General features: G+C 39.8%; 1 protein-coding gene across 2 annotated transcripts in view; it reads left to right on the forward strand.

Moving 5' to 3' along the window:
• Positions 1-22,160, forward strand: part of TTBK2 (tau tubulin kinase 2) — a 216,241-nt gene that overhangs the window by 101,258 nt on the left and 92,823 nt on the right. For both annotated transcript variants that reach the window (XM_084629924.1, XM_084629925.1), the window contains exons 4-6: positions 7,785-7,858; positions 15,740-15,880; positions 21,789-21,893. In XM_084629924.1, the coding sequence (XP_084486050.1) occupies positions 7,785-7,858; positions 15,740-15,880; positions 21,789-21,893 (320 nt within the window). The remainder of the gene's footprint in view (positions 1-7,784; positions 7,859-15,739; positions 15,881-21,788; positions 21,894-22,160) is intronic.

The following is a 22,160-nucleotide window of genomic DNA, read 5'->3' on the forward strand; positions in this document are numbered from 1 at the left end:
CGGAGCCCTGTGGCTGCCCTGCATAGGAGCCGGACCTGCTGCTGGCTGCTTCTGGGGTGCAGCGCAATGTCAGAACAGGTAGGGACGAGCCTGCCTTAGCCAGGCAGCACCGCTGACGGGACTTTTAACAGTCCAGTCAGCGGTGCTGACCACAGCCGCCGTGACCCAGTGCCTTACATTCCACGACCCAGTACTGGGTCGTGACCCGCAGTTTGAAAACCTCTGCCTTAGTCCCGATGAACAGGCATTCTAAGTGACTGGATCTGTTTTTGATGAAAGGTTATTCCTTGGCTACTCTAGTTTTAAAAGGTTCTAATTATTGGGTAGTTATGGCCAGATATAACCTTTCACTTAAAACTAGTACATTCCTGAGGACAAAAAAAGGAGTTTCTGGAATTTTTCGGGGAAGACCAGAGGGCATCCAAACATTACCTTAGGGCTTCCTTTGATATTTCAGTCACAATGGCCTTGGATACATCTGTATCCCTTAAGAGATGTTCCTGGATCAGGAGTTGTAGTCTTACCGTCAAGGCCCAGGCTAAAACTGTGAATTTGTCTGACTCAGACCTAAGGGTCTATGCCTTCAGAAGACAAGTTTTGGGAAAAAATGAAATCCACAAAGTCCCTGCCCAGGTCTCTGAGCTCAAAACAATTTATTTCCAAACAAAATCTTATAGACTATCCAGGGGTCAGATATTACAGTCTTCCTTTGGAATTGGCCATCAGTCCAGCAAAGATCAAGATAATTTTGGAAGCACTTCTTTTCTTATCAGAAGAAACAAAGGTCTCTTAAATTTTGCTTGCAGAGTGCTATTTAACTCTTTAAACCTATCTCTGCTTTTTAAATGAAATCTGCTAAAGCAGATGGTCCTCCTTAACCTGGCTATAATACTGTCTTTCTCTTCATGTAGTTCTGATAAAAAAAGGCTTTAGAACCAGGTTCAACCACATCAAAGTGTAACAGTGGCTGTAAAACTCAGTTGTTTTAACTGTGTCAATAGGGCTTCTGTCTACACTGTACCATTTCCTCAAATTGTTATAGAAGTTAATTTCAGAAGCACTTGTCAAACTGGCTGCTAAGAATTAAAAAGTGGTTTCCCAGGGCAGTCAAGGTTTTGGACACCTGTATTGCACTTGGCAGAAAAAGCAAAATGCAGTAATACATCTCCAAATATGTTCCTCCAGAATGCCACAGCTTCTATAAAAAAGTTGTAAATATTTGAGCTGAGACCTCATTAGATGCAAACTGCAGCAGAGAAGATACACAGTTGTATTTTAGGAAGTTTGCTGCAAACCTTTTCTTATAAAGAGCTATTGTATACAAATACTGATTTTGGGACTTAATGAATAATGTTTTCAGCCATAACAAGATGACTAATACTTCTGGGTTGAGGTAGGGTACTTTATTTTTAAGCACCCCCTCATTACTACCTTTCCAGCTTCCCAGAAAATACTTTAATTGATCTCTTCCTTATTATTTTCTTCTATATATTTCTGATTTTTTACCAGTTTTTGAATTCAAATGGGGTTATCCAGAAAAGCTCCAGTCTACTGCCAAGGATCTTTGTTTTTCCACTCGATCCATCCAGTCTTTTATTCTAATATATGAAGGGGTATGATCAGACCAAGTTATAAATCCCAGATTATCTTTTTTGACCAAATTAGCCAAGGTGCAAGAACTAAAATCATATCAATCCTGGCATAAGATCCATGAGTAGCAGAATAGTAGTTTCGGATGTCCACATTCATCTGACGGACATCCTCCAGATCCTCATTTTCTACGACAAATTTGCTCTTGCTCCTCTTGAATGCCCTCTGTGTACATTCGATTGATCCAAAGTGGAATTAAGCACTTCATTAAAATCTCCCCCAGAAAAATATCCCCTTCCGTGAAACTTCCTAAATCCATAAAAAATTGATCAGAAAAAAAAGCTTGATCTTGGTTGGGAGCACATACCTTGGCTAAGATGAGAAGGGCCCCTTAATTAAAATTAGGCTTGTCAGAATTCAATTTGTATTTGTTTTAATTTTGACAGATACTGATGGTTATTTTTAAGCATTTTTTCTGATTTTTATCTAATTACATTTTTACAATTTTGCAAAATTATGGATTTTAGGGTTTTTTTTAGATTTTTACTGACTTACATTTTCAGAGTTACGGAAAATTATTCAGGGGGTATGAGACCATGTGGGAGTCAGACAATTATTTAATGACAGTAGATGTTGAGATTCAAAATGTTAAAGCTTTATAACCATTAAAACACAAATTATCAACATATGAAAAGTAAATATCCTTAAACCAAACTCTAATAAATTCTCAAGCAGCATTTTTCTTACTTTGCCTATCTGTACATTTTGATTATTCTTGATGGAAATATTTTTCCCTTGGTTTGTGTGGGTAAAATGAAATTGATGTTTATCAACATTGTACCAATAAAAATCTAATCCTTCCAAGCCTAATTAAAATATATCTGTCCTCCATATCTATGAGTTGTGCTGAAATAATAAAAGGGAAGTGTTTAGTAAAGAGAATTGCCACTGCTCTTCTACTAATTTCCCTGTAGAGACATACAATAGCTGTGTCCAAGAAGTATTTGGGTGTTTATCATCATATTTCTTCAAGTGTGTTTCCTATAAATAGACTTTACTAGGAAAATCCTTTTTTTCAGTGAGCAGTATACCTCTTTTCTTTTTGTTAGATTGTTCATCCCCTTCACATTAACAGTCATGAGATTAATAAACTCACTCATGAGTACCACATCTTCTGTTACCAAGTTTATTACTCTTTGTTAAAGGCAGTGAGACCCTCCAGCTAGATGCCAGGTCTCCGTTACATTTACTCCTCTTCTTTAAATAAGACATTTTAGATATAGTACCCATCATACACACAATAATTTTAACGCTACCACATATATTGTTTTTCCTTTCTTTAACACCTATATTGTTGTGCCCTGACCCTAAGTCTGATTTACTGTAAATTTTAAAATTCTGTGCCCAACATTTTATGTTAATATACTCTTTTATATTAAAACATGTAACAATATTTATCATCTGTTTCTGATTTCTTGTTTCCCTTCCTGTGCACTGCTCCATTGTCACTATGTCCCCTCTAACTGTGGAAGCCTGAGCAGATCTTACTTCCTTCATGGACATGTTAGTACCCTGTTGTGTTGGGGAGGTGTCTTTTTATATATTCTTAAGAACCAAGCTTTATCTAATCTTATTAAACATCTTTATAACATAGGGCATTATGAGATTATTATACCATCTCTGAGTTCTTATATTCTTAAAATTTTCCACCATAGGTGACCCTTCTCCAGTTTATATAAATTTTGGAATGTTTATGACAACTCTAAAATCAAACTTGCTTCACTTTAGGAGATCTGGGTCTCCTAATTTGTTACTAATTTTTTTCATAATATAAATCACAAATTCAATTAACTATAATATTTACCCAGTAAGTATACTGTATCCATGTAGAGTAAAATATCCTCCAAGCTACACAGCCCAGTTCCCATCTTATAATACCCCTTTATCATTATAAACTCATGGATATAATATCCATTATCTATTATAATGTTGTAGCCCATATACTAATCTTATTCTTTTGGATCAGGACTGTTTCTTCTATTCTCATGATTGTCCTGTTGTCTTAATGATGCATCTTTTTGAGGTGTTCTGGCTCTCTCTGATCTCACTGCTTCCCAGTGATTTCTTGGTGACCTGTAGGACTGATGCCCTTGATCCCATTCAGATTGTTCTTGAGCTGATTTGCGTATTCTCATGTTCAGAAGTACCTGTTTCCCTTCATTTGGATCTGAGATAGACATATATCTTTCCTTCCATTGAAAGGACAGTCTAACCTCTATTTGTATCTTATATTATTCTTTCTAAGAATTGTGGTGATGTTCTCTTTGCTTTTTAAGGGATGAGGTTTCCAGCTCTGGGAAAATTTGTATGGGGTGGGTAAGAATCATCATTATTAATGGTTCATCTCTCTCTTCATTGCCCTCAGTATTTTACCCTTGTCTTGATAGTAGTGTAGATAAATTATCACACTTCTTGGTCAGGAGCCAGCTGAGGCCCTGGGGAAAAGGGATCTGTCAGCTTGTTCAGTATGAATGGAATCTTTATTTCCCAGTTTTAGTATCTCATGGACAATATCATCCAGTACATTCAGCAGAGTTCTCCCTTCAGTTTCCTTTGTAATATCTTTAATCCTTATGTTATTCATGTGGTCTCTATTTTCCATATATTCCAGCTGTAATTCTATTTCTTTTTCTCCTTTTTCAATTATTTGGATTCTTTCATCTAGATTAATCATGCTGTCCGATGGCTCATTTTATCCTGTTTCCACATGTGATATTTTCCACATGTGATAATTAATCTCATTAATTTAATTTTTTTATCTTTAATGTAAGCCTGGAACCAGGGGGGATGGGCTGGATGGAACTCATTCTTCATCATCTTATTCATCTTTTCGATTTTTAACAGTAGATCTTTCAGGCCAGTCTTAGTGACTTGTGATTCTCCATCCACTAGTTTGTTTGCTGGAGGGGAAGTCGCTCTCTTTCATGGCCATGGGTCAAGGTTCCTTCCCCACTCTGAACTCTAGGGTACAGATGTGGGGACCTGCATGAAAACCTCCTAAGCTTACTTTTACCAGCTTAGGTTAAAACTTCCCCAAGGTACAAACTATTTTACCCTTTGCCCTTGGACTTTCGCTGCCACCACTAAACGTTTAACCGGTTACTGGGAAAGAGTTGTTTGGAAACGTCTCTCCCCCCAAAATCCTCCCAACCCTTGCATCGCACTTCCTGGGGAAGGTTTGGTAAAAATCCTCACCAGTTTGCATAGAAGACCACAGTCCCAAACCCTTGGATCTTAAGAACAATGAAAAAGCATTCAGTTTCTGAAAAGAAGAATTTTAATAGAAGTAAAAAGAATCACCTCTGTAAAATCAGGATAGTAAATACCTTACAGGGTAATTAGATTCAAAACATAGAGAATCTCTCTAGGCAAAACCTTAAGTTACAAAAAAGACACAAAGACCGGAATATCCATTCCTTTCAGCACAGCTTATTTCCTCAGCCATTTAAAGAAATCATAATCTAAGGCATCTCTAGCTAGATTACTTACTGAATTCTAATACTCCATTCCTGTTCTGTCACCGGCAAAAACATCACACAGACAGACCGAGACCCTTTGTTTCTCCCTCCCCCTAGCTTTTGAAAGTATCTTGTCTCCTCATTGGTCATTTTGGTCAGGTGCCAGTGAGGCTATCTTAGCTTCTTAACCCTTTACAGGTGAAAGGGTTTTTCCTCTGGCCAGGAGGGATTTTAAAGGTGTTTACCCTTCCCTTTATATTTATGACACCATGTCTTTGGGTTTTTGGGGGGGCAGGGAGGGAAGATGACTGATCTTTGTATTGGAAGATTTCTTTCCTTTCCCGAACATCCAGATCTTCTTGTCGTTCCTTTTTCTCTTGTTGAGTCCTTCTCAGGATGGCTGCTGCCACACCTGCCCTTTGTTTGTCTGACCTTTCCAAATGGCTGCTGCCATACTTACTCCCCCCAGCCACAATAGTACAATTTTAATAATTTTTTTAACTTCATTGCATTCACCCACCCTCTCTTTGCAGGATAATGAGGGTCCAGTTCAGCATCTCTAAGCTTGCAGAGTAATTTTTAATATGTTCTGCAGGCTGGTGGTACTGGATTCTGTTGCTGGACATTCTCCCGCTGAAGCTGCTCTCTGGGGCTGGGATCTGCAAGTTCTCTTCAGTCTTCTCTTTTTCTTTTCAAAGCTGGCTTCATGGGTTCATATTTATGTCACAGATCTGTGGATTCAGACTGGCTGCCTCTTTTTATCTTCTTAAATTGCTTTCATTTATTCCCCCTTTGTTGCAGAGAGCTGGATTAAACTTTGCTGGATTAAATTTTTCAATGGTTATGTAAGTGCTGGTGGATCACTGTGGATATTTCACTGACAATGTTGGTCAGGAAGATGTATGATGCTCACATCTTTAGGAATACAAGACTTTTTGAATGGATGGAAACAGGAACTTTCCCCTCAGATTGGCACATTCATATGTGTTTGATTACAATGCTAATAGTGATTCTTGGGGACCCAGCCTACCTTTCTGCTTCCCTGGCTCGTGAAGCTATACACAGGCCAACTGGACAGAAGCAAGGAAAAATTTAACTACCACCTAAGCAGGTGCAGGATAATTGGTGAATGTGCATTTGGTAAATTGAAAGGACACTGGAAATGTCTTGTGACTAGGCTAGCTCTCATTGAGACAAATATTCTTATTGTTATTTCTGCATATTGCATTTGACTATTTTACATAATATTTGTGAAGCAAAGGAGGAAATGTTGCCTGTAGAGTGGAAGGGGTAAGTGGAAAGACTGCTGACTTTGAACAGCCAGACACATGGGCAGTCACATGAGGACTTTGAGATGCTGTATGGCTGAGGAAGGCTTTGAGAGTGAACTTCGAATAGTGTGCCATAGCATGAAAGTGTGCTGCTGTGTGCTATTTTGTGTAGTTTTATGAAAAACTTTACTTGGCTTCTATATGAATTGTACGTGTACTGTTAAAACCCAGGATGGGAGAGATGCTTCTTTTGGGGATCAAAAATGATGTTTTCTAAGAGAAAGTAAATAAATATTATTTTCACAAAATGCAACTTTATTGAACAGTAATCAACAATTGAAATATTTATAAAAAATTTACAAAGTGCACAGTGCAGAATGTTCCTGTATGAATCACAGGTCATATCATTTTTCTTGTTTTCTGTTGGGGTTGAGTGGAAGGGTTTCTGTGTAGGCTATGGTGAGGCCTTGCCTGGGTTGTGTGTTTATGGCACATGGCCAGGGAACATAGAATTGTCTATACATTGCAATGGCTTTAGGGTGTCAATCTTTGGGCATTTTACTTCGTAATGATTTTCAGTATCTGAGTTTGTTTGAGGCACTGCATTATGTTTGGTGTGCTTCTCAATGCGTGTCTCATTTCTTTGGCCTTTCCTCGAGCATGCTCTTCCTCCAATCCATTGTCTCTTGCGAGCTGGCCTCAGAACTCCTGAGAAGATCTGAAAATGCCTCCCCTGTCCATTCTTCTTTTTCCTGATTATGGTCAGTCAGAATGGATGGAGGGGTGCCTGAAAATGGTACCCTGGCTTAGGCCACTGCTAAACATCAAGTGAGAAAGCTATTGTTATATTTAGAGGCTTACTGGGCAGAAAAAGAAAAGTCAGAAACTCCCTAAAAAGTTCCCGTAAAGATATTCATAAAAGCATGAACTGTGTCTGACTTGCTTCAGGGATGCTTGATTTAGGAAGTTCAGCAGCTCACATCATGGTGAGTATATGGGGCACTGTTCAAAGCCTGTAGCATGTGGGTTGGGGAGTGGACTTTCAGGTGTTCTGGTAATAAGAGTAGGCATAGTGCAGTAAATATTGCAGAACTCATAGTCATAAAATGTTGGTCTGGAAAAGGTCATCTAGTTCTTCCCCTGTACTGAGGCAGGAATAAATATACCTAGAACATTCCTCTCTACTAAGGGAGCTAATGTTTGTGGCAGAAGGGAGTTTTGTTTCACTGGAGGCAGAACTGGCACTGGGTTCACTGCTGTTTTAGTGTGAATGCCTTTTTAAAAGTTTGTTAAAGGCACCTAGAGTAACACATGGGCACATTTTTGCATATTTTACTAGACATGTAAATCAAGAAAGACAGAAATTAGTTGTTATTGGCTAACTTGTTTCTTTTTTTCCCCTCAGGGAAAGACCATGTCTGTAGATTCATTGGCTGTGGAAGGAATGACAGATTTAACTATGTGGTCATGCAGCTGCAGGTGAGTTGAACTAAATAGATTTTAGGGATTTATTTTTTCCCCAAGCATGTATATAGCAAAAAATAACTGTGAAATTTTAGAGTATGGTGGATAGTAGAAAACAGGCCATTGTTATGGTGGGGTGGTGAGCCAAAGTAAACTGAATATTTCATATTGTTACCATCATCTGCCAGAAAGAAGGAGAAATCTCATAGGTCTTCAGAACAGACTGATTATTTTAGTGAGAGAGGTGTGATGTTTTCTGAGATAGTTTACATCCTTCTGAAAACTTTATTTGAAATTGGAAGATAGCTTAAGATGTGCAGAACTGCTTCTGGGATAGATTAGTTTTTTCAATATATGTTTTTGATCACTTCTCTAATGAAAATACATTGATAAGAAACTTCCTGTGTAGGTTAAGACTCAATCCAGAGGATCAGAAGACCTATTCTGACTGATTGTATATGTCAATTATATTAGATGTATCATGCACCTGTGCCAGAGAATTTTCCCTAGCAGTGCCCATAGGGGTGGCCATGCCTGTGCCCTGAGCTCCTTGTGCTTCAAACCAAGGGTGCATCTGCCCTACCCACCTCTCTCTTCCTTCTTACCATCGGTGGTTAGAGCATGCTGCCAGTTGTTCCTTTGTGAACATGGTGTAAGTGTTTTGCTTCTGAATGGTACTCATTTTGGGGCTTTCTTTTCCTTTTCCTTTTCTCTCTCAACTCAGAGCTCTGCCCGATATCGGGGGAGCCTATGCTTAGGTTCCTTGGGTTTAGACTTTGTTCAGGGTGTTGCAAACTGACTGCGACCCTCGCTCTTGCTGCCTCGAGTTTTTTGGTGAGGGTCACATCAAGGACATGTGTCCAGTTTGCCAGGACTTCAAGAGCAGAATCAAGAAGTTAAGAGAAAAATGCCTCAAGTATATCCTTACTGAGGCCTCCGTTTTGCTGGCATTGGTACTGCCTTGATCAGATAGAAGGAGTTCCTCCCCATCCAGGAGCACTCCCCTGCCTTACCGGAAGGCAGGGAATGGAGGAGATCTCCTTCACCAGGACATTCCTTGAAGAGGCATAAGTGCTCAGAGCCCTCTCAGCATCTGAAGTCAAAGAAAGGAACAGTTTAAATGGTGTCAAAAGTCTTCAGTGCGGGATTCTTTAGCTGCAGATGTGACCCACTCCAGCACTGAAGATAGAGTGGACCCTCCAGCTTGCTGCCCTTGGTATTTCTTTCTAGTGGCTCGATCAGTGCAGAACCATTGATTCCAGTTCCCCAGCTGGGACCTTGAAGGCTGGGTATTTCTTCAGAGCAGGTGCAGGAAGAGGGTTGATCATCACTGAGCAAACGCTTATTTCAGTACTGACCACCCTGGAGGCCTGTGTGGCTGAGCCTTTCGGTACTGCCCTTTCCAGTTATTCAGACTAGTAGTGTCTTGCCAGCGCTATCGTACAGTGTACACATGTTGCTTCCCATGCTGGTGTCCAGTACCGTATCCTTTTACTGTGAAGCTGACTCTGAGACCATCAGCAACCACTCCACCTCAGTGCATAGACAGTAAGCCACTGAGTTTGTCACTGGTACTGCAGTCTAGTCAAAGATATTGGACCTGATTTCTGATGATGATGTTTGGTACTCTGCCTCCCTGGCTGGTAGAGTACTCATATTCCTCCTCAGACTCTGAAGTGGGCTCCAACGTCTCCCACAACAGGGAATCCAGGATGTTCTTCAGTCATTGTTACCCTCTCATATGAGTTGTCCTGACAAGAGCAGACCAATGCATTTGAGGGCCTGGTTTAGGCATGATTGTCCTCCAGTACTGCACAAGCCCTACCATTGCCCCTACTAGGTACAATGGTGGATGCCTCCAGAGTCTAGATAATCATCCCAGCTGCACTACAGAAATCAGTTCTTGAGAAGGTGAGCCTCTCCACCCAATATTGACAGACTGAAGGAAGTCGGTACAGAGCAGCTGCTACATTACAAAAATATATCCCTTAACAATGAAGTCTCCCCACGTGGTATCAGTGGGCCTCTTGATCCTGGTTCTGACCATCACTGATGAGGTGAGGATCAGAATGGCCTGTTGTTGGCTTTAGACAGGCCTTCTACATCTGCAGTTCTTGACCAGCGCCAGGAAGGTTGTAGCCTGCCTCCTTTGAATACATCCTCCACCTCCTCTCTGGAAGAAGCACTGGTACTGGAACCCTCTTCCTCAATACCAGATGATTTAAAGGCCTATGAAGAGCTCCTGAAAAGGATGTCTACATCCTGGGGATACAAATGGAGCTTGTGGAAGAAAATCCACACAAGCTCAAAGACATTTTACACCTGGCTACGTCAGGGAAAGTTGGTCTCCCTATAAATGAGAAAGTTATGCTGCCTAATAAAACTTGGTGTCAAACTCCATTATCTCTCATGCCAGTGGCAAAGTACCCAGAACCCAAGTAGCAGGTTCCATCTTGGGGATCTAAGCAGTCTTTTCATATTCCATAGCAGTGGCAGTTGTAAATGAAAAGCACTACCATGGTAGAGTAAAAGTGACTCCTAAGGACAAGGACACAAAAAATTTGACCTCTTTGTCAGAAGAATTTGAGAGAGGGGTGGGAGGCTATGCAGTTGAAAGGTCTGCTATACTAGCTTCCTTGGATGCAGCAAGACTCAGCTGCCAGAGTCATGACAATGGTGGTAACCATGCACTGTGTGGCTTGGCTCCAGGATTCCCACTGAAGTCCAGCAGACTATCAAAGACCTCTCCTTTTAGGGCTGTGGATTGTTTTGTTTGAAAAAAGATGATTAACTGTATACATTAAAAAAACTGTAGGGCAGTGTTCAAGTCCCTGGGTCTGTAATCACCAGTCCCCAAAAGACTGAAGTTTTGTTCTCAGCTTCCACCAAGTCAGCAGTACGGTTGGCGTAGACACCTGGATCAGTATAAGTGGACATACAGGCAGGAATGGAGGAGACTTCTCCATCATCCAGGCAGCCACACCTCTCTAAACAGCCCATTTGAATCTTCTGTTAAGGACAGCATACTGACAATATTAGATCTTGCAAGCTGTCTTCCTCCCTTTCGGAGCCGGTTGTCATATTTCTTAAGTGCATGGCAATCCATCATCTCCAAGAAGTAGGTGCTACAGCACAGTGGAATTGGGATATACCCTCCAATTCCTGTCCTCTCCCTCCTTTCCCACCTACCTTCCCTGTCCGTTTTCAGGAACTATCTAACAAATCCAGTTCTGAGACGAGAGGAGCAGACTCTATGTTCTTTGGAAGCCACAGAAGAAGTACTCCTTCAGTATCAGGGAAGAGGATTGTACTCACGATACTTCCCAATACCCAAAGCAAAAGAAGGCCCAGGCACATTCTAAACCTTCAAAACCTAAACAGATACATCAAAAAGTTGTGATTCCACATGGTCTCCCTCACAATTATTATCCCTTGTTAGATCTGGGAGATTTGTCTGCTGCCTTTCATTTGAAGAATGCATGTTCCCACATCTATATGACCATTCACCATGTCCACAGGAAATTTCTAAGGTTTGTAGTAGGAGGGGACCACTTTCGATTTACACTTCTACCCTTCGGCATTTCATCTGCTCTGAGAGTTTTCACTACGTTCATGGCTATGGTGGCTCTGCTGCTGGCATATCCAGGAATATCGTTACCGGATGACTGGCTGCTGTGAGGAGTTCCTGTCAGCAGGTATAGGAAAGTATTCATCAGACATTCCACCAGTTTTCATGCCTAGGCCTGGTAATCATAGACTTTAAGGTCAGAAGGGACCATTATGATCATCTAGTCTGACCTCCTGCACAACGCATGCCACAGAATCTCACCCATCCACTCCTGTAACAAACCCCGAACCTATGTCTGAGCTACTGAAGTCCTTTAATCGTGGTTTAAAGACCTCAATCTTGATCTCCTTTAGTAGGTAACTGGCCAGCAGCAATCACCGGATACCTCCTGCTCTGCGGAATTAACTCTAGTACCCCTCCAAAGGATAGAATTCATCAGAGCAGTCCTAGATTCAATTCTAGCCAGGACCTCTCTGCCGCTTTCAAGATTTCTAGCCACATGAGAACATCTGCCTATCCCTGAAGAGCCATCTTCATACATCAGTAAGGCTCCTGGGGCATATGGCAGCATGCACGTATGTGATCCCACATGCCAGGCTGGATCTCAGGGGGTTACAAACATACCACCCTCAGGTACATCACCTGGACAGTCTACTATGTATCCCTGGCAAAATCTTACCCTTGTTGGGTTGGAGGAGGAGCCAAGACAAGGTTTGCAGGAGAGTTCCTTTGTCCCTGCCTCTTTCTTCCATAACTGGTAACGGGCACTTCAGACATGGAGTGATGAGTGCATCTGGGAGCCATGCAGGTTCAAGGCTTGTGGTCCACTCCAAAGACAAGGCCTATCCATAAACATTCTCAAGCTAACAGCAATCTCCAGAGTGTATCGCCAGTTCTTACCACATATATGTGGCAAAACTGTCTAAGCAAGTGCTAACACCACCACAGTGGTGTTCTACATCAATAAGCAGGAGGCCTCCAGATCAAACAACCTGTGCCAGGAGGCAGTCAGGCTGCAGAACTTCTGTATACAAAATTACTTGATACTTGTAGCGTCACACCTGCCGGGGGTTCAGAATGGTGTAGTGGACAAACTAAGGAGGTCCTTCACCTTGGATCGTATGTGGTCCCTCACCAGGTCTATTCTAAGAACAGTGTCTCAAGTAGAGGGGGGAGAGACTGTTTTCGCTAATCCAGTAACTACTAGGTTCTTAAAAGTTCTAAATAGACTGTTCCCACATATTAGGGACCTTGTCCCAGAGTGGGATTGAATTTAGTGTTATCTGCCCTCATGGGTTCCCCTTTTGAACTGTAAGCCCCTTGCTCATGGTGGCATCTTTCAATTAAGGTGGCCTTTTTAGTAGCCATCATGTCTGCAAGGAGAATAGGAGAAGCTGCATGGCCTAGTAATGGATCCTCTATATACTGTTTTCTTCAAGGATGAGGTACAATTTAGGCCACATGGAAAGTTTATTTCCAAACTAGCGTTTGACTTTCATCTCAATCAGTATATGTATTTACCAGTTTTCTTTCCAAAGCCACAGGGTCATAGGGACAAACAAAAGCTCCACCTGCTGGATGTTCAAACAACTTTTGTGGCTTTTTATTTAGAAAGAACAAAGCCCTTTTGGTTCTCTTTCCAATTATATTTATTGTCTTTGCAGAATGAATGAGGGGCCATCCTGCAACAGTGCAGTGGCAGTCCAAATGGATCACTAGCTCTGTTGTCATGTGTTACAATGCCAAGGGTGTTAGTCCTCAAGAAAAGTTGTCTACACATTCAGTCAGAGCTCACTCAGCACCCACAGTGTTTGAGTAACATCCCATTGTGGACATTTGCAGAACAGCAATGCAGTCCAATCCACAACTTAGCTAGACATTGAGTGATTACGACTGCGCCAAGGGAAGATGCTAATGTAGGAAAGCAGTTTTGTAGTTCCTCTTCCAGTAAGACTCCTAGCCCCATCTCCATTGGAAATTGGGAGTCACCTAGTGTAATATACGTATGCAGTCACTCAAAGAAGAAAGAACGGTTACTCACCTTTTTCATAACTGTTATTCTTTGAGATGTGTTGCATATATCCATTACATGTCCCTCCCTCCTTCCCCAATGCATCAGTTGTTCATCTAAAAATCTGGTGTGAAGGAACTGAAGAGCAGGCAAGGTGGCTCCTCCCTTTATGCCTTCTTGCTTGGGCCATGAGCCCAGAGCACAGGTGTGGCCACCCCTTGGGGTACCATTTGGGAAAACTCTTCCGCACTGGTGCATGAGATGCTCACGCACCTAATGTAATGGACATATGCATTTCATCTCAAAGAACAACAGTTACGAAAGGGTGACTAACCTTTCTTTCCTGTAGAAAGGGATTGAAATGGGGATTAACACTCAAAGCTTATGCTCAAATAAATTGGTTAGTCTCTAAGGTGCCACAAGTACTCGTTTTCTTTTTGCGAATACAGACTAACACGGATGCTACTCAAAATCATGGGACTTTAGGGAAAAATGTCTTGACATTAAAAAGGACCTGAAAAAGCAGTAGGTTCTGATGCACATTGCTAGTCATCCAGCCACTTGGATATTCAAAAAGAAAGGAGCATAAAGATTTCTGTGAAAACTTATGTTATGTTTTTATTCTCTGTGGCTGCCAGACACTCAGAAGATAACAGATATAAGACTCTATCATAACTAGAGCTGGTTTGCTGACAATTAAAAAAAATCTCTTTTGTTTCAGGTTGAATTGAAAACAAAATTTTTAGCGAATTGAAAAGTTAAACAAACTTTGAGATGAGTTGAAACAAAATGCGTTTTGTTCTGACTCTATTTATCATTTCTATTTCAGTGAATTTGAAAAAGCTAAGGAAAACTAGTTTCACAAAATGGCAGGGAAAGGAGGTGTTCCACTTTCCTCATGACTGTTCACCCAGTGGTTAGGGCACTCACCTGAGATGTGAAAGGGCCATGTTCAATTCCACCCTCTCTCTGAAATGGAGAAGGGATTTGAACTTGGGTCTCCCACATTCCCTTAGCTATGTGGCTATGGAATATTCCGATGTGGGTCCTTCTCAATTTTTCCTGTTGAAGCTGTTCCAAAATTTATAAATAATTAAATAATCATTGGGGGATGGACTTGAACTTGTGTCTCCCATATCCTATGTGAGTGCCCTAACTACTAGACTATAGGGTCATTCTCACCTTCTTTCCCCTGGCCTCAAGACTACCCATTTGAATTCATAGTGGCAAATTCATAGACTCACTCCAGAACATCACATAGCTCAGTGGGTAGTGCACTCCCCTGAAACGTGGGAGAGACACGTTCAAATCCGTACTTCACATCAGGAAGAGAGAGGAACTGAACTTGCATTTCCCACATGCCAGGTGAGTGCCTTAACAACTGGGCTAAAAGATATAAGGAGACCACCTCCTCATTCTCTACCTCCAGCCGCTTTTGAATCTAGTCCTCCTTTGATTTTGTCAAAATGTCCAAAGTCTAAAATGGAAAATGTCGAGTTGGGTCAAAATGAAATGTTTTGTTTTGACATTTCCAAAACATTTTGATTTTTTGGTTTGGTCAAAATTATTCTGTGAACTCAGTGCAAATTTACGAATGGTTTTAGGTAGACTGAAACTACAATTTCTCCCCAAAAACGTTGTCCAGCTCTAATCATAACTGATAAATATGTCAAAATCACTTTTCTGCTAGATCCAAGTTGGTGTGATTCAGGTTATCTGGAATCAGAAACAGTGAGTCACATTTTCAAAAACAGCTTCTAAATTTAATGTCTGAAATATTTGGAGAATTTTGCATATAAATTTAGAACACCTTCTCCATCACTGAATTTTTAAATCAAGATTGGATGCTTTTCTAAAAGATATGCTCTAGAATTATTTTGGGGAAGTTCTGTGGCATGTGTTATACAGGAGCTCAGATTACATGATCATAATGGTCCCTTCTGGACTTGGAAATTATTCATCTATGAGATGTGGTGTCCTTGAAGAGTACAATGGGTGAGGGGCGAGTCCTTGGATGCGTTTCTTAAGACTTCCGTTGTGAACAGTTTAAGAAAAGCATCCAGTGTTGTAGCTGTGTTGGTCTGAGGATATTAGAGAAACAATATGGGTGAGGTAGTATCTTTTATTAGACAAATTTCTGTTGGTGAGAGAGGTGTAAGCTGGAAAACTTGTCTCTCTCACCATCAGAAGTTGGTCCAATATAAGATATTACCTCACTCACCGTGTCTCAGTTCAAGATAAGTAAAGAATTTGTTAACATTATCTGTGAATACTGTTTTTGGGACTGCTCCCAAAAATGTTCTTATGTTTTAATTAGGGTCGGAATTTGGCAGATCTGCGTCGGAGCCAGTCTCGAGGGACCTTCACCATCAGTACCACCCTGCGCCTGGGAAAGCAGATTCTTGAGTCCATTGAGAGCATTCACTCTGTGGGATTCCTGCACAGAGACATTAAACCAGTAAATTCTTTCTTAAGCCAAAACCAGAAATCAATATGTGGACTTTAGTTGACAGCATTAAGAAGAAAGGGCAGTGTATTAGATGTTAACTTGAAAAAGTCAGTAGGAGCAGAGAATTAGATGTGAATCTTTCAAGATGGATGTGCAAAATTTATTTAATTTATGCTAGATTGCAACTGGTATAAATGGCGGTCATCTTCCAAGTGATCTTCAATTAGCATTTTCATCTGTCGGCTACAGAGATGGTATATAGCAGTAACTCCCACCACAGAATAAAATATGATTAGTGACTTTTTTGGACTATAGAAGCAAACTCTTAATGTAAGAAATCAAAGGGAGTAAAATTTAACCATAGGAAATATTTGTAAGAGTTTTAATAGTAATTTCATAATGTTAAATCAGTGTAATTTAAGTTGTGGTATGGAATCTAATGTATGAATAACAGAGATACAAACCATCTCTGCATACGGAAGAAAACTGTTACGTGCAGGTGGCAGCCTGATATGCTAGGTTATCAAAGTCTGAGCTTTGGATAAAACCCACTAAAAACAGAAAGCTTTTGGTTGCTTTAGTAAAGTGTAGGTACAGAAATTTTATTTGGGAAAAGCAACATACAGTACATAATTCTGAAGGAATTCCTCAGCAGTTATTATGGTGTTCTGGTAATTGATTATTCAGTAATATTATGCTTGTTTTTGTTTGGAAGCCTTATTCACCAACAAAGACACTAAATTTTCAATTTCAAAAAGAATGCACAAATTTAAATAAAATATATTGAACAAGCAGGATATTTAGGACATGGTCGGATTTAATAGGGAAGACTAACTCCTGAAGGTCCCAATGCCTTTAAAATTAAATATTTGCCTGATTATGTTAATGAAAGTATTATTTTAAATACCATGTAAAAGTGTTCCAACCACAAAAAAAGATAGCTACAGTACTGCCCTTACATCACTTGCAAACTGGCAGTTGACTAATATAAAGTGATAAATAATAAGCTATACTTTACTTAAATAAGTTAATAGTTTATTATAGGTTGTATAGTATGGTTATAGCTTATAGGTTATTTTAATTTACAAAGTGTTTTCATTTGTTTTTTTCTCAGTTACCTCTATTGAACTGTAGATTTTGCATTAACCATTATGAATATTCTTTGGTGGAGTTTTTTTAGACAGCACTCTAGTCTTGTTTATCTCTGACCATCTGTCCATTTATTACTCCTATGGTTTGTTATTAAATTCCTCTAAATTACAAAGTATATGTTTTCTTTAGAGAAGTATAAAAACTAGAGATGTCTATAAAGCTGTCATATTGCCTATATTTTAAGGTGAACAGCAAGTGTTTTTTTTAACAATTAACTAAATTAAGGTTAAATAGCAGGCATTTAGTATTGAATTCCAGCATATAATCATTTTAAACTTGCCTTTTTTCTTTGTAAAATTATAACCAGAGGACTGTATTATCCTTGCTATTTAGCGCATTCCATATATTTTCTAAATGTGGCCAGGAATGAGCTCTTTACGGTTCCTTCTAAAGCTTCTATGTCTCTTCTGTTCTCCACTGCTGAAGAAAATACTATTATCCTTCTCCCTGTCACACAGATTCACAACCCCTAAGTTATCTTTAACTCCTCCTCCTCCCCACACATGAAAAGGGTCACTAAATAGTGTTCTTGCTTCCTCGACAACTTACAGAAAATCCAACTCTTCCTCTCTTGTCTGAAAGTCAAAACACTTGTCCATACCCTAGCCACTTCTGTTTTAAGTAATGCATTCTTCTTCTCTTTGGAGTCCCTGATAACCACATCACTGACAAATTTTGTCAAAATGTAACAGGTTCTCTAGCTTGCCTGTTGCTCTGAACACATCTCTCCTCTATTTGAAACCTTTGGCTTGTTGCCCTTTGCTCACCTGATCCTTCCTTTCAAGGTCCTGCATGACTAAGATTCAGTCTATATTATCAAATCTAATTTCTTATTGTGTCCATCCTCTCCCTTTTCACAACTGTCAGTGATGTCAATTCCACTGCCCTCTTTTATTCCCTTCTTGCACTCCCACGTTTGTGTCTCTCCCATGCATAAGAGATAACATGGGAAAAAACCTCCAACTTCACCAGGCTCTTACATTCCACCTAATGACCCACTTGTTCCATAAAGCCTATGAACACTTTGCCACAATAAGCCCCATTCCCACTGCTACCTTACTGACAGGAAGGGATGGGATATTTTAAAAAAAAATACAAAAAATTCCTGTGCCCGTCTTCTTTTGGTATTGCACTGTGGCTTGTCTTTTCTATTAATGTCAAAAATTGTAAGCTTCTTCATGCAGGGACTTTCTTCACATTTGTGCATTGTAGAGCAGTGAATGCATTGTTAACCTTTAATAAATAACAATAAATAGAGCTATCTTTTGAATGTATAGCGTGATAACCAATAAGAATTGCCCAATAAATTGTAGAGTGTTGTTTGATCATGCACTTAGTGAGAACCTGAATTATTTTTCTTTCATCTGTTTGTTAGTATCACACACTATACTTTTCTGCTGTGAAGTAGGTCTTATTTTTGGTATTTTATTTTTCTGGTTTCCTCTGAGATTATCACTGCATTTGTTACATGCATGCTATATATTGCTGTACACTAAAAATGTCATCAGATTCCACTGTGAACATGTACAATTGAATTCCATACATGCAAAGCTCTTCTATTTTTTGTCACCATTATTTTCATCTTCTGACTTAATGTTATCTGACAAAATACACTGAATTTCATGCCCTAATTATAATGCCCAGCTAACAGGATGGTGTGAGTTAAGAAATCTTCATTTTTATCCTTCATTCTTGCATTATATTTTTTTTTAAATGGTATGTCACCCAGGACTTCATTTGGGTGGTTCGTGGAGCCAGAGTCAGGAAGGAAATAGGTTGAGACAGAGATAAGTGGAGCATCGAACTTGAAAGGTGTGGAGACTGTGAAGTAGGCTAGAAGCGGAAGGTGATGATATGTGCATGATGGGAGGGCAAGGGATGGATGGAGGCAGCCTGGTAACTGTAGGGAGAAGAGTTTGGATGAAGCCAGTGGAGTTGAGGAAGTGTACAAACCACAGGGAGGTGGAAGATGTTGCTGGTGGGGGAAAGTGGTTGGGAACTTAAATATTGAACCAGGACAGGAGCAGGAGCAACAGAGAGAACCACAAATTATATTAGAACTATTCCTTCCTTCTAAGAGAGGTGTTACATAACACAACAGCACATCTGGATGAAAGGGTTAAATCGCTTTCTAGGGGTAAGATGGACTTTTGACTTGGAGTATTCTTTACCTACAGGTAAAAGTCCACATTATTTACTGGAGAAAAATGCCCTGAGCTCAGACCTTCAGCATTCCAGAAGCAGTAAGTCCAGTGGTGGTTACAGGCCTGTAGACATGAATGGGAGGGCTTTGAAACTCTCTCTGCATAAAGAGAATACTGCAGAACACACATATTTCTGCTCCTTTTTTATTTTTATTTTTTTCATCTACCCATTGGACCTGAAACTGCTGTATGTTTTTAATATTTTTAGTTTTTTCAAGTTTATTCAGCAGAAATGCTTTTTGTAGGTTTTAGAAAATTGATAGTTAAATTTGTCATTTAGGCTTTGTGTTTGTGTTTTTCCTGACAGAACTTATAGGCCTAAAAACTTGTTTCAAAATGGTTGGCTTTGAAATGGTTAAAAAAAATCAAGTTTTAAGCACTGTAAAAAGTGATGGGCCATATTCTTTGCTTGCTTCTCATGGCAAGCCAGAAACAAATGTCTAGTTCCCTGTAAATGCCTTGATGCCAAGACTTCCAATCTTAGCCTCACTTCAAAAGTCTTGATACTCAGGGAATCTATGTGTGCACTTGTGGATGAGCAATCTGACAAGGCACAGAAAAAGAGAAGAACAAAGTTATGAAATCTTAGTTATCTTGTCAAATGGATTTTATAAATGTCCATGCCCTCTCTGTACAGCTCTTACAATGCAAGTTTTTGGTACTGTCTTTGACACATCTCAAAGCCAAATTCTGCTGTGGAATTTCTGCTAGCATCCAAGTCTGATTTATCAAGACTATCCAAGTAATCTTCCTTGACCGTAGTATTCCTTATCTATTTTTTCCTCTGATCTCAATGGCAATCCTTTCTCGGTGCAGTCCTTTGGTGTACAAAAATAATGACAGTCTAAATTCACCATCGGGAAATGTATATGTTCCCAATTGTCCCTGTTTGTATCTGTCCTGCATGGAGGGAGACAGGTTGTAAGCATATCTCAGCCTTTCTAAGTTGGCCATGGCCCATGTGGATCTTCATTATAACATCTGTGGACTGTGGTTCCTTCTGTTTACAGAACCACTTAAGTTAATTCACATTAAAGAGTCTTTTCTGAAACACTGAATGGAGGGTATTCTTCTAAATTAATGTCACGCTTTTGTTCATTTCCAGAGTGATAGTATCTCAGATTCTCTGTCTAGATTTGAGTTGGAAGGTGAACTTGACAAGTCCTGCCATTCCTGAACAGCAAATTTTTGTTTCATCTGTTCATCTCCGATGGATGATGTAAAATCTTACAAGTGACAATTTGTCAGCTCTCAGATGCTTTAAATGATCCTCTTTCTTCATTCAGAAGAAGGCTTGCAACCAGTTAACAACTTTATATCTGACATAGACTAGAAGGCAGGTCTCCTATCGTTTTAAACTCTGTCGATATGTTACAGACTCACTTGGCAACAGTCCAATCTATGATTAAAATGCTTCCCTGTGCAGGTCTTTAATGTTCTTTTATTGACTCTTCCAAATTCTTTGGAAGTGAGACCAGGAAATGATAAATTTGGAATTCTAAGGACTTTCCACCTTGCTGCCCCTAATAAACAATATAGAATATTAGACTGCTTAATAGCTAAAAGGACACTTTTTTCCTTTGGCTTTTTTCACGAATGGCAAATTACTAGGTCTGGTAATTAGTTATGCCACCAGAACATTTGCCAGTGAATTATGACAACTTAGGCAGCTAACTTATAAGAGTCAGAGTTGTCTAATGACTCTATTATACTAACTTTCTCTGATCCATCTATAAACTTGTGCTCTGCCTCTGGCATTATTTGTTGTGGCTTGTTTCTCTTTCCAGAGATACAGGAGTTCAGTCTCTTTCTTTTAGAACTTCATCTGCTTTGCTCCAAGATGGATGATATCTTGGCCAAAGTTATAAAGACAAGGGCTACTGTTGGATTCATTGGTTTCATCCAAACTGGGTACGTGAAGTACCAGGCAGTAGAGAATAAGAAATCAACAATAGCTTTTCCACAGTCATCAGTGCCAAATTTCCAATATGGTGAATTCTCCCACTTGTACAGGGGTTTTACTTAGTGCACAGACTCTTGCTTCAGCTCTTTGGCCTAGCCCTGTTTTTCCCACTGATAATTTTTAAAGCTTGTTGAACAAATCTAGCTCACATGGTTAAAACAAAAGTGATAGGCAGACTGTTATATTAGAAATGTTGCTGACAGCAGAGGAGCTGAACCAGTGCAGTATTGAGAAATTTTAGGTAAAAAGGCTATGTAGACAAAACCCAAGAATTAGGATCTGTGGAGGCAGATGATGAACAAGAAAATGAAAATGAACTCTAACTGAAGTTTTCAGAATGTATTGCCTCCACAAATCCACACTCTCTCCCTCCAACCCATTTTTCTTTGAAGATTTTTTCTAGGCAGCCAGAAAAGAGGAGGGAGCATTCTGCATCCCTCTCTTGGCAAATACAGTGCTAGTATAATGTGTTTGTTTCTCCAAAGTTAATAGAACATGGGCAGAAGTGAAAATATAGACGGAAGGATAGAATAATGGAAAATGACATACATTAATATGTGTATATTAATGATGTATACTTTTTTGTTTCTTTTTCTAGTCAAACTTTGCTATGGGACGTTTCCCTAGCACGTGTAGGAAGTGTTACATGCTGGATTTTGGCTTGGCACGACAGTTTACAAACTCATGTGGGGATGTCAGACCGGTAAGAATTTTTTTCACAATTATTGTAAATGATTATTAATTTGTTGTGATACTATACCAAAATCTTTCTGGAGACTGAATTGATACAGTATCTAAATTTGGTTCACTCCATTCCAGAACAGAGATGCCATATGATCTAGTGGGAAGTGCAAAGGACAGGAAGCCAGGAAGAATCATGGGTTCTTTCTTTGGCCTAAGACATAGATTTATTGTGTGCCCTTGGGCAGTACTTGAATGTCTTGTATATCAATCAATCTATCCAGCTGGA

The sequence above is a fragment of the Lepidochelys olivacea genome, assembly GCF_965140295.1.
Source record: "Lepidochelys olivacea isolate rLepOli2 genome assembly, chromosome: 6".
NCBI classification, from domain to species: domain Eukaryota; kingdom Metazoa; phylum Chordata; order Testudines; family Cheloniidae; genus Lepidochelys; species Lepidochelys olivacea.